General features: G+C 35.0%; 1 protein-coding gene across 1 annotated transcript; it reads left to right on the forward strand.

Annotated features, from left to right (window-relative positions):
• Positions 1-2164, forward strand: LOC126740294 (HIV Tat-specific factor 1 homolog). The gene is made up of 2 exons (XM_050446256.1): positions 1-443; positions 501-2164. Exon 2 carries the CDS (start codon positions 503-505, stop codon positions 1832-1834), a length of 1332 nt encoding a protein of 443 aa, XP_050302213.1. The 5' UTR covers positions 1-443; positions 501-502; the 3' UTR covers positions 1835-2164.
• Positions 2165-12434: the final 10270 nt, after the last annotated feature.

The raw sequence follows: 12434 nt of genomic DNA on the forward strand, positions 1-12434 counted from the left end.
CTTTACTGTTCAGTGTTGATATTAACGGATTTTCCTTGAATATCGCCTGGAAAATATCGTTATTTTAATCAGAACCACGGGGTGGTATAAGCTAAGCTAGTTATTTTTCTACAAATCGAAAATACACTAATTATTCAATTTCACTTATTTCTCCAATATAAATGACAAAAAAGTTTTTTTATAATAAAATTTACAGAAAGTAAAAATATGCCTATATAGGCAGTGATGATGTAAAATTGAAAAAAAAACATCCATATGAAATAACAAACTAAACAAATAAACTAAAGAAAATCAACAAAATTAGAAATTTGGCCTTGGACTTAACCTCAAAATTCTTGAGACATTTATTTGAGGTTATATGGTATTTGTTTATTTACTTCCAAATTCCCAAGACATTTTTCAGTTTTCCATAGAGTATTAGTCAATATCAGTATATTAATTAGGTAAATAAAGAAACTAAGGAGACATTAAAAGATATGTTTTAAGCACATTTTTTTTAGATATGGCAGATGTTAGCAAAGTAATTCAAACTCTCTCAGACATTCCCAAAGACACATTAGATTTACCAGAAAACGCTTCACAAATAAGCAATATTCAAAAACCAACATGTGATCAACAATATGACACACAAGATGTTCACTATGAAGGTGATATTGCAATTTATACTGATAAGGCGACAGGTTATCAGTACCAGTGGGACAAAGAGAAGAATGAGTGGGTCCCAAAGCAGAACAACATAACTTATGACTTTGAGGATGATACACATGTTTATGTAGATGCTGATGGCACCAAGCTATTTTGGGACAAGGAGAAGAAAGCTTGGTTTCCAAAACTCGATGATGATTTTATGGCAAAATATCAAATGTCTTATGGATTTAACAATGAAGAACCAGGTGAAAAGGCTACAAAACCTGAACCTCCAGCTGAAAATGAAGTGCCCACCAAACCTCCCAAAGGAGAAAAGAGAAAGGCCTCTGAGCCACAATGGTTTGAACTTGAAGAAACCCTAAATACCAATGTTTATGTTTCCAACTTGCCCACAGATATTTCTGAACAAGAGTTTATCGATTTTATGCAAAAATGTGGATTAGTGATGAGAGATCCAGTATCAGGACACTTCAAAGTAAAACTATATAGGGAACCTGGTACAGGGTACCTTAAAGGGGATGCTCTTTGCACTTATATTAAAGTAGAATCTGTGGAATTGGCCCTTAAGTTACTTGATGGCTATGAATTTAAGGGAAAAATAATAAATGTGGAAAGGGCTAGATTTGAAATGAAAGGTGAATATGACCCAAAGCTCAAACCAAAAATGAGAAAAAAGAAAGACAAACTAAAGCTTAAGAAACAACAAGAGAAACTGTTTGATTGGAGGCCAGAAAAGAAGGAAAATGAGAAATCCAAGCATGAGAGAGTGGTAATAATAAAGAACCTGTTTGACCCAACAATATTTGATAAGGATGTGGGGCTCATTCTAGAATTCCAGGAGGACCTCAGGGAGGAAGCAGGCAAAATTGGAGAAGTTCGTAAAGTACTTTTGTATGACAGGCATCCAGAGGGAGTGGCCCAGATCACAATGGCGTCTCCAGAGGAAGCAACGCAAGTGGTAACTGTACTAAATGGCAGATGGTTTATGAAACGTCAACTTACTGCAGAAATATGGGATGGAAAAACCAAGTTTAAGATTGCCGAAACTGATTCTGAAATAAACCAGAGGTTGGAGAAGTGGGATAAGTTTTTGGAGCAGGAAGATGGTGATGAAAAGAGTAAAGACAATAAGAATAATGAGGATAATAGTAAAACTAATAGTTTAAGTGAAGGACAGTTAATATAACAGGTTTAGATGTTAAATTATATTATATTTGATATAATTAGATATATTATATGAATTTTTCTTCATTGAATTAATGAACTTTTTTCCTGTAGAAGTTAGTAGCCTTGAGCTTTTATGGCTTTTATAAGCTTTTATAGCTCTGGTTTAAAATTTGCAGAAAGCAGGGTTTACATAGAGAAGGGATTTTACCTGGTCACATTTTAACAGCCCATTGAATGTACCATATATGTAATGAATGCAGACATAAATTAAGATAAATAATATCATTATATATATCTGACAGAAATATACATATTATACACATGTGAAAAAATATACATATTTTTTTTATATGATTTTATCTTTACATTTATCAAACGGTGAACTCGTTTGAAATAGTATAAATTAGCTGGGATCATGCCCAGAAAGTTCTTACTAGATCCTAAAGGTCTGTAAGAGAAGAAACCTTAAAATTAGGTGCAAAAGTGAGTTGATCTTAACCCTTTGTTTTCTAGTGGGCACACAGTCAGAACACTTACAAATAAATTATTTGTCATGTTCCTAGAGTATTAACCGTGTGCACACCTATAAAAGACACGTGTGTATGGTGCCCCCACTCCAAAATTTTCCGTTTCCGCGTTGCAGCGCCAGTTGTTAGTTTTGCAGGTTATTTTATGTACATGCTTTTGTTTACAGAATTAGTGCCACTTTTTTTAATTACTTTACTAATTTTCCTAAATGATGGCGGGTAAGTTTTAACTTTATTAGATTATTAGAGCATTTCAATATACTTTGTTATTGTCGCTAAGCTAAAAAAATTATAAAAATGTATAAATTTGATGAATAATATGTGGTGTGCTAAGCCTGAGGACACTAAGAATTTTAGGAAAACTTTTTTTTCAGATTATAGGCGAGACGTTTATGGAAAATTATTAGGTATAGAATCAACCGATCTTTTTGATTTCTTGGATGAAATTCCTGATGGTAATGCAAGTCACATAGCCGATGCTACAGACGATGAAATTTTGATGGATTTAGATGTGGAAAATTCTTCGCAATCAAGATATAATGATGCGTTTGACGTAGAATCTATGCCAATAATATTTGAGGATGGAACAGTATTATCGCCGTACCGTGAAAATAACATTGAAGAGCAATCGGATAATTGGAGTAGTGAAGATGAATACCTATCCCCTTTCAGTAATAAAAGCTCAAGAATTAGCGAAAAAAACAATTTGGACCAAATCTTCTCTTCACTGCCTCCAAACTTTGAAAGTATTTTTAGAAATATCGGGACCAAGCCTTACCGAAAATGTAGAAACACCTACGGATGTATTCCTGACTATTTTCCCTGATCGACTTTTTGAACAAATATCTTTTCAAACAAATCTATATGCTCTACAAAAGGCAGGCGGTAATCCTAACAGTTTCGTGCCAACCAATGCCAAAGAGATAAAAGCATCTATCGCCATAAATTTGATTATGGGGATAAAAAAGCTACCAAGTTATTACGATTATTGGTCGTCTATGGACCAACTTAGGGATACATGTATAAGTTCAATTATGTCAACAGACCGATTTGCTTCGATTTTGTCAAATATACATGTAAATGATAACTCGGTGCAGCCCGGTAGAGATGCCCCCAATTATGACAAACTTTATAAAGTACGCCTCTTGCTTGATATTTTGTCCGAGACATATACAAGAATGGCCTAAAACCCAGCAAGAACCAAGCCATTGACGAGTCAATGATTAAATTCAAGGGTCGTAGCCTATTGAAACAATATATGCCAAACAAACCCGTAAAGCGTGGCTACAAGGTTTGGATTAGATCAGAGGAATCCGGATATGTTTGCTAGTTTCAGATTTATGTTGGTAAAGTCGGCAACATAACTGAGAAAAACCACGGGAACAGAGTCGTTCGTGATTTGACAAGAGACTTAGTCGGATGTGGTTACCACATTTATTTTGATAATTTTTTTAACTCTGTTGAGTTGCAAAAAAGTTTACAAAAAGAAATGATTTATGCTTGTGGGACAGTGAGAAAAGGACGGAAAGATCTGCCGAAAGACCTAGTTGAAGACAAACGTTTGAAAAGGGGTGATTCGGATTGGCGGGTTAGCCTGGATGGCTTAACTTTTCCAAAATGGATGGATAGTAGACCAGTACATTTTTTGAGTAATTATCTAAATCCATCCAGTATTGAGTCCGTTCAGCGGAAAAAGAAAGATGGTTCCATTCAAGAGGTTTCTTGTCCTGAATTAGTCAAAAGATACAACGACCACATGGGATACGTAGACAAACTAGATATTTTGAAGTCATGCTATCAAGTCGACAGAAAGTCAAAGAAGTGGTGGCACAGAGATTTTTTTTATTTTGTCAACGTATCGCTAGTAAATGTCTTTATTCTCTACACGAAAAGAACTGATTCTCCTGCAAAACTCTCGCTAAAACTATTCCGCCTTTCTGTCGCACTTGGATTGGTAGGAGCTGAATTGAGCTCTTGTAAAAGAGGCCGTCCATCTTCAGTATCAACAACAAATCATTTCAAGCGGACGATGCCATATGAGATTCGATTCGACTCATGCTCCCACATGCCAATCCATGGAAAGCCAGGAAGATGTGCCTTTTGCAGCACGAAGGCAGAGCCCCATAAGTCCAGATGGCATTGTTCCAGGTAATATAGGTATAATAATTTGTGATATTGTTAAATAAAAAGCTATTTTGTTTCATGTGAAGTCGCGTTATGCCTCTCTGATAAGAAAACTGCTTTTCCGGATACCATAAAAAATGATCTGTATTTATTAATAATAAATTGATAGGTTTGTTTCCTAGTGGTTTCACTACAAGCACTCCCTTCTAAAGCTAAACCACAAGTAAAATTTTTTAAAAAGTTTATTTATGTACTTAGTATGGTCTAAATAATTAACTGCACCCAAAAAATCAATGTTTTTTATTAAAAAAATAATTTCGGAAACAAATGGTTAAAATATAGAGAAATGGTTCACAATGGTTGTTGAGCACACTAAATACTGATAACGAATATTTTATCAAGTAAGGGTTGTCTGGACATTAATACCAGTTTTACCTTAACTACTTAAGACTCAATATTTAGAAAGTAGTGTTTTACGTTTTCTTACTTTATTAAATTAGAAATATTAATCTGTTATACTAATGCTCGATGCCACGATACTGTTACTCGACAATTAATAGTCCCTTGAATCCCAAATCTAAAGACCGTATCAATCGTGAAAATTAAGATTAGATTAAAAACCACTAAAACATTCATTTTGATACAATTCTTTGAAATTAAATATGTAAACATTATTTTCCCTATGGAACTTAGTTTTGATTATTAGTCAAATGTTCCAGAACAAATGTTTCCGAACCGATGAATGGTAGGAACTTATGCAGAGGTTTCCTTTCTAAAAACATTACCTTATGGTGACTTGAATCCTGCTGAAAATACCTGTTTTCTTGTTCTATTAGATTAAAAGTTTCGTCTACTTTTTATTATTGCTGAAAAATCATTTTTAAGTTAAATGTCTGTCTGTATTATGATGTTAGAGATAGTAATCATTTCATACCAATACTGGCCATGTTACTCTTCAATAAATCCTCCTTAGGGCATGTACAAGTTAAGTTAAATTCTCACTTGAATCATTAATTTTCCATCCCATTTACATTTTTTTCAATTGGATATGTAAAAATCTTTTTTCCTGTGGAAGTTACGACTTTAGCTTGTGAAACTCTTGATCCTTTCCAAAAAACCAGCTTCATATGGGAAAATTTTCAATTTTTAGTGTACTTCTACTGAATTTATAGTAAAAAAGTTAAATGAAAAGAATTTCAACTTTAATCATTTATTTATTGTTTCTAGAAATAGAAAAAAGTTCAAACCATCAAAAACAAATTGGTCTAAATCACTAACACGTCACACTTGAAAATATATTTGGAACACTCACCACTATACTTGAAATGTTTACATCCTTACACACCAAAAAAACATTGTGAAAAAGTAAGATACAAATTGGTTTGTCATAAAATTTGATTAATTTCTACATTTAGACGAAGATGTAGATTCTCTTGAAGAAACATATTTTTTCCGAAAGTTTGGCTCTACAGAATACAGAGTGAGTCCGGCTGATAGTATTTGTCAAAATAAAGATAGCTGATTTTTGAGCTGTGCTAAAGGATTTGCGAATTAATTTTTATTTTCAAAAAATATTAAGCTTTTTGAAGAAAATCGTGCCTTCCGCGAAGTGCAGTGGTTTGCCATTGACAGTCTAAATATTTTGAGTTCTTTTTTAAATAAATAATTGACAAGAATAGCATTACATGTTGATTTACACGGTTACAAAATTCGGTGCAAACATTTTAATAGCGTATTTTTGGGGCTGAAATAAGATTTTTTTTTCTATAATCATTTCATTTAATCAATCATTTGTCCTATGATGCACCCCCTCAGAGCTACAGCCCCCGCAAATTGCTTGAAAAAAATCGATTATTTGAAACACTGGATATAGTTATCAAATAATAGAGTCAAATCTTTTAAAAATTTGCAAGTCTTAATTTTGGACCCTCTTGATATTTTCGGTTCCAAAAATGGTGTAACCTCAATTTTATGGAAGGATTCAAAGGGGCTTACTCTTATGATGGCCCATATCTTATGTTTCCAAAAAGAAATTTGAAAATCTAGAACAAACACCATCTAATTAGCTATGAAAAAAACTAAAAATATATAGTTTTTTTCCATTTTTTAGATAAAATTAATTTAATTTGACAAAAATTAATGCAGTCATAGCCCACTTCGTTTTTTCTCATTTAATAGGGTTAATAATGCTCCTCTTTCGTTTATCAGGGATCTTCTGTAAAACGCTTAATTATTTCGAAAAAATGCAAGAGAAAAAAATTTTAGATTTTTTTATTGCTTACTAGATGGTGTTGCTAGATTGTTTATTTTCTAAACTCGGGACGTTTCATATGCGATTTCGAGGTGCCATCCTTTGGCTCCGCCCTCTTGGTATTAGAGTCCGTGCTGGTCGTTCTCAAGGTCTCGGCGAAGCTTTTTTGTTTATTTATGTTTGGGTTTTTTGGGCAGCGCCAATAACTCGCCGGATGGTCGCCACCGCAATTGCAACATTCTGCCGGTGTTGCTCTGTTTTTTTCACAATCTGAGTAGAAGTGTTCGCCCTTGCATTTGTGGCAACGCGGCTTTGCGTTGCAATTGCTCATGACATGACGTGTCCGTATTCTTGGCAGCGATGACACTGCCCAATTTGCTTCCTGTTTTCTATAGCAGTGTGAGTCCTTAAGCGCTCAACACGGACCCTAATGTTTAATATGTTTTCAATCCCAAACACGGCCTCTTGCTCTTTAGGGAGGAGGAACCTGATGAGGTCCGTGGGCCTTCTGCGACCTGGGCCGGTTTTAAACCAACCCAGTTCCTCAGGCTCGAACCCCATCATTTTAAGTTCCTCCTCCACTTCTTCCAGTTTGAAGTTTTGATCCAGTCCTCTCAGTATCACATTCAACTTCCTGTCCTCTTCAAGGAAGAAGGAATGGAATTCCACTCCCTCTTCCTTGAGTAGTTCTGTGAGTGCTCTATGATCTTTGGGTGTTTTGGGGAAGAGCGCTAATCCCAATCTATCTTTCTGAACTCTGTTAATTTTATTTTCACAAAATAGTTTATATTTTGTGGCCCAGTTTTTCGTGTCTCTTAACACTACCTTGGGGACTTGTTAATATTAGGATCAGCACTCCTCCCCTTTCCCGCTAAGGAAAGGTTGTTTAGGGGTATGTATGTATAGTGGGTCTTTTTTAACACGTTAACTGCCGTGTGTACCATATATGGACACAGTCAATTTTTATTCAGCGCCATGTGTACCACCAGTGGACACAGAACTTCTTACCTTCCAAGCCATGTATACATGGGGCGGCCACATTAAGCGTTGATTGAAATGTATGTATGGATTGGTCTGGCGTAGGAAATAGTTTGTTAGAGAATGGCTCGGGAATATTTTTGTTTTTCGAGATAATATGACACAAAATATTGACGTTTTTAAATGATACGTTTATTTTTTCAATGGGCAGTAATTTAACATGTAAAATTGTTATTTATAATTATAAAATAAACAGACTAATTTTAAAAATAAAATACTTCAAAATGAAAAGATTATTTTATATTTTTAAAAACATGTTTTTGAAAAAAACAGTCCATACAAAGAAAAAAATTTTCGTCACAACCTAGACATAGGTAGGAAACTCTTTTGGTATTTTTTACAGCATAATTACGCCCCTGTTCTTGTGAGTTTTTTTCGTAGCAATATCTGCACCTGCCTCTTTTTAGCTTTTTCTCGTTATCTGTCTTTTCGGAAACTTTGTGCTCTTTTGAGGGATTCATTGGGATTGGCGGTACTGCCGTTTTCAAAAGTGGCATGGCAAGATTTTCTTTGAAAGTCGTTATTGAAATTTTTTTCTCGTTAATTTTATGGTACAGATTTAAGGCATTTACGACTGAGGTACCTGTGATAAATTCAAAGGCCAATTTTCTGTACCATTTAATTGACTTCTAAGAGAATTTGAATAAGCTGACATTTGGTCTGACATATCAACAAATGATTTGACCTTATTATAGTCGATTATTGCAGAAGGTTTGAGCCTAGGACCCTCTCTATGGTGTACTTCCTTTAGTTCATCTGTATGTTTTGTGGATAAGAAGAGCACGTCCCTCTTGTCATGCCACTTCATAACAACAACTTTATTTTTATTTTGTTTTGCAACAATTTCCCCTTTTTTTAATTTTGCATCAACTACAGACTTTGGTAGGTTTCTTCTGTTTTTACGAATCGTTCCAACTAGATGAGTTGATCTATTTTGCAAGTTTTCCGCAAGAGGAATAGAGGTGTACCAATTGTCTGCAAAAAGGGTCCGGCCACTATCAAGCAATGGTTACAACATTTCCATAACAATAGATTCCGCGACCGATTGTCCATTTATTTTCTCTTTACCACAATATACCTTCAGGCTGTAAGTAAATCCTCCATCTAGACATACTTTATAAACTTTAATGCCGAACTTATGTCGTTTTCCTTTTATATACTGTCGAAAGGATAATTTACCTCGAAAAGGTATCATGGTTTCATCGATGCAAAGAGACTCTTCTGGAATAATGCAGAAAGAAGCATGCTTGTTCAGCATATCAACAAGGCATTGAATTTTATGAAGCCGGTCATTGGGAGGACAATCTTCATTATTTGCCAAATGAAACATACGAAAAAGCAGCTCAAATCGATTCCGCGGCAAATATTTTGATATTTCGTTTTTATATAATGGATGTTTGCGCCAATAATCTTTTAGTGATGGTTTTTTATCCAATCCCATCCAAATTAAAATAGCAATAAATGTTCGTATTTCGTTATAATTAGTATTCACCCATGCATTTAGGCGAGAATATTGGCCAATATTTTCATTCGTTATGGCAAGAATAATTTGCTGTTCCGCGTATCTATTTGTTTCGACAACGATCTTATTAATAACATCGTCGGATACAAGTAATTCAAAATAATGAAGTTTATCCTTACCGCCCGCGCATTTGGGTCTGCAAGGCTAGTGAAATTCCAATATTCATTGGTATATAGAGTGAATGTCGAAAAAATTCCTGAAGCTGGTCTCCACTCCGTTCTTTCATCATTGCCTGAAGAATCTATGCCTATATCTAACTGAGCAGATGTTGAAGGCTCTGAAACATCTAAAAAAATGGAGGGTAGTGTATAAGAAGTATCATTACTAGGAAGAAAAAAAAGATGAATTTTAGACGTTAAATTTGATATACATAACTATTCCACTTAGTTTCGTACGCGAGTTATTATATTGAAACTTTTTACAACACTGTTTTTTTCTAATAACATTTTAGAAAATAAACTATGTATAAAAAATGGAATTGCCAAACCTCCTACGTACCTAACTGACATACATACTTCATTTTTTTCTTTTTTAGGGCGGTCTTCTTCAGAACTGCTTGAAGATATCTCGCCGGCCAAATATGTCGGATCCAAATCAGAATCTGAGATATTTGAAAACTCGTCACTCATGTCAAGGTCTCTATAAATCTCTATTTCTTCTGCTGCAGCCTCCACTGCTTGTTGCATCTCTTGCCGCCATTGCTCCTCCAAATTATAGCCCACAAAACATGTTTTTACACCGATTTTTATAGAAAGAATGACTGAAGAAGGCAACAAACATAAAATGCACGTGGTATTGGCGCTTCTAGTGAAAACCGTACAACTGCTGCCATGTCTCCAGGCGAATCAACATTGACCTTGGTCGTGTCCAGATAAGGTACACATGGCACACGACATCAAAAAATAAAACCTGTACAATCAGGTGCCATGTGTACCATATTTGGACACAGCTTTTTTAAACAAAAAAAAGCAAAAATTACATAAATTTTTACACATGCGTTCGTTTTGAGGCACACAGACACTGTTTTTAATAAAAAAGTTACGTGGCCCGTAGGACCCGGTAATTTTTTTTTCTAATTGGGGCTGGCAGTTAACGTGTTAAGAGTGGGATTTTCAGTGGGGATTGGGATTAGGTTTGGGGCTGACGATGTTGAGCGGACTGGCTCCCTGTTTGTTGTTTTTGCAGGGTTCACCGGTTCCGAGGCCGGCCTGTCTCCGTCTTGTGCAGGCGGAGACATGCCCTGGTTCTTTTCTTTTTATGTTCGTTTTCATTTTTGTTGCTTGCCAGCCCCCCCAGCGCCGTGAGGCTCTCTTCGAGCTTGGTGTTTTGGTTAGTTAGGGCTCTCTCTTCTTAGTCGGAGATCAGCTTGTTAAGAGAATGGTTTTCTGAGATCAAATTATTTATCTTATATTCGAATAGTTGTAATCTCTCGGTGAACTGAGTTTTTAAGTTTAACTTCGTGCATATCTTTTACATTTCTCTCTATAAGCAAATCTCTTTTCCGAATTTTCTCCTCGAGTTTGCGTACACGTTCCTCGCTTTGCCTTTGTTCCGCACTCTGGGGTGGCGCTTTACCAGTTCCCAGATCGGGGGGGTTTGGGGTGGTTTTGATTGTTTTGGATAATCTGGGGGTCAGTGTAAAGGAATTATTTATAATATTAGGCAAATTCTTTAAAAGCAAAGTAGGTTACATTTTATTTATTATAAACATTAATAGTTGGTTGCAATAATTAGTCGACCTAGTATAGCAGCTATTTGCAAAATAAGCTATATCGCGGCTCGTGTCTAATTAGGTAACTGTGACGCTGTTCAATTGCTTTTGTATGGAAATATTTTTCAATTCATTCAATAAACAGTTTTAGATGGGGAATCTTCTTTGTTTTACTTGCCCTAAGTACCCAGCTATTACATCAGTACGGGATTTTGTTTTCGGTTTTAGAAGTCGTCCGGAGTCTTACCTCGCTCTCTCTCTTGTCTGCTTCTTGATCTCCTGTAGTCCTCCCTTTTCGTAGACCTGTCCGTCTGGTATCCATCAGATAGGTCCATTTTTTTCTCGTCCTCTTTATTATTTCGGCGTGGGTTGAGCCCCCCACTGACGATGGGGGGCGAGTAGATGTTTTTCTCCGCCGTTTGTGATAAAAATTAAAAAATAAAATTATCAAGGAAGATTTATTATAGGAAGATTAAAAAAAAAGAGAAAGTTGGAAAAGTTTTCAGAAAAATCCGATATTGGAAAAAAAGAGAATTCGAAAATGTACTTAATTTGCTACTTTTTAATTTGTTTATGTTTTATGACTAATTTACCCACCTTTTCGCTTGACAAATTTAAACTTTTATTTGATTTAGTTTCTGTACAGGGTGGCCAAATAAGAATGCGAGGTACTGTATCTGGGCAACTATTCATCGTAGAAGCTTGCGATAAAAAAATTTATTACTAGAATGGCCAAGAGAATGACCTGGAAAATATTTTCAAGTTTCTAAAATGGCCGCTAGGGGGCGCAACTGCAATCTTGAATCTAGAAAACTGATGTTTCTGTAAATTTTGCTGAATTAACCTACCAAAAAATAGCTGATTATTAAAGTAGAGACTAATCCGAACCTTTTTTATTTGAATAGTTTTGCTGTATCTCTAAAAATTAAGTGGTGGGGGGTGTTCAAAAGTTGGCTTAAAACACACCCTGTATACTAAAAACGCCTTAGCCGATTTTATCAAACTTGGGCTAGTTGAAAAGAGCTATTATTAAGCTACGAATATTATTATATTTCATGTTTTTTTAGTTTTACATCTCGCCGCTAGAGAGCTTTTTTCGGCTTTCTGACACAAATGACTAATTTTCTCAAAAAACTTAAATTCAATGGTATAAATTTTTTTATACAAAAAAGTAGCTTAATGACGCCTAAATATGCTTGCGAAAACCGCATCTTAATATCTTCATCCTAACCAAAAATTTAGGCCAAAGAAAATTTTATAAGGGAATCCTTTAATATTTATAAAAACTACAACATAATTTATTTCGAATTTCTTTTATAATGTAAGTTGTGGCCCTAATATTTTTTATCGCAAGCTTCTACGATGAATAGTTTCCCAGATACAGTACCTCGCATTCTTATTTAGCCACCCTGTACATAATTATTTTTGTTTAGATATTAATTAAGT

This window comes from Anthonomus grandis, chromosome 1, assembly GCF_022605725.1.
Source record: "Anthonomus grandis grandis chromosome 1, icAntGran1.3, whole genome shotgun sequence".
NCBI classification, from domain to species: Eukaryota; Metazoa; Arthropoda; class Insecta; order Coleoptera; family Curculionidae; genus Anthonomus; species Anthonomus grandis.

Excerpts from the sequence above, each read along its gene's own strand:
- LOC126740294 (XM_050446256.1), top strand. The coding sequence starts at position 503 with ATGGCAGATGTTAGCAAAGTAATTCAAACTCTCTCAGACATTCCCAAA.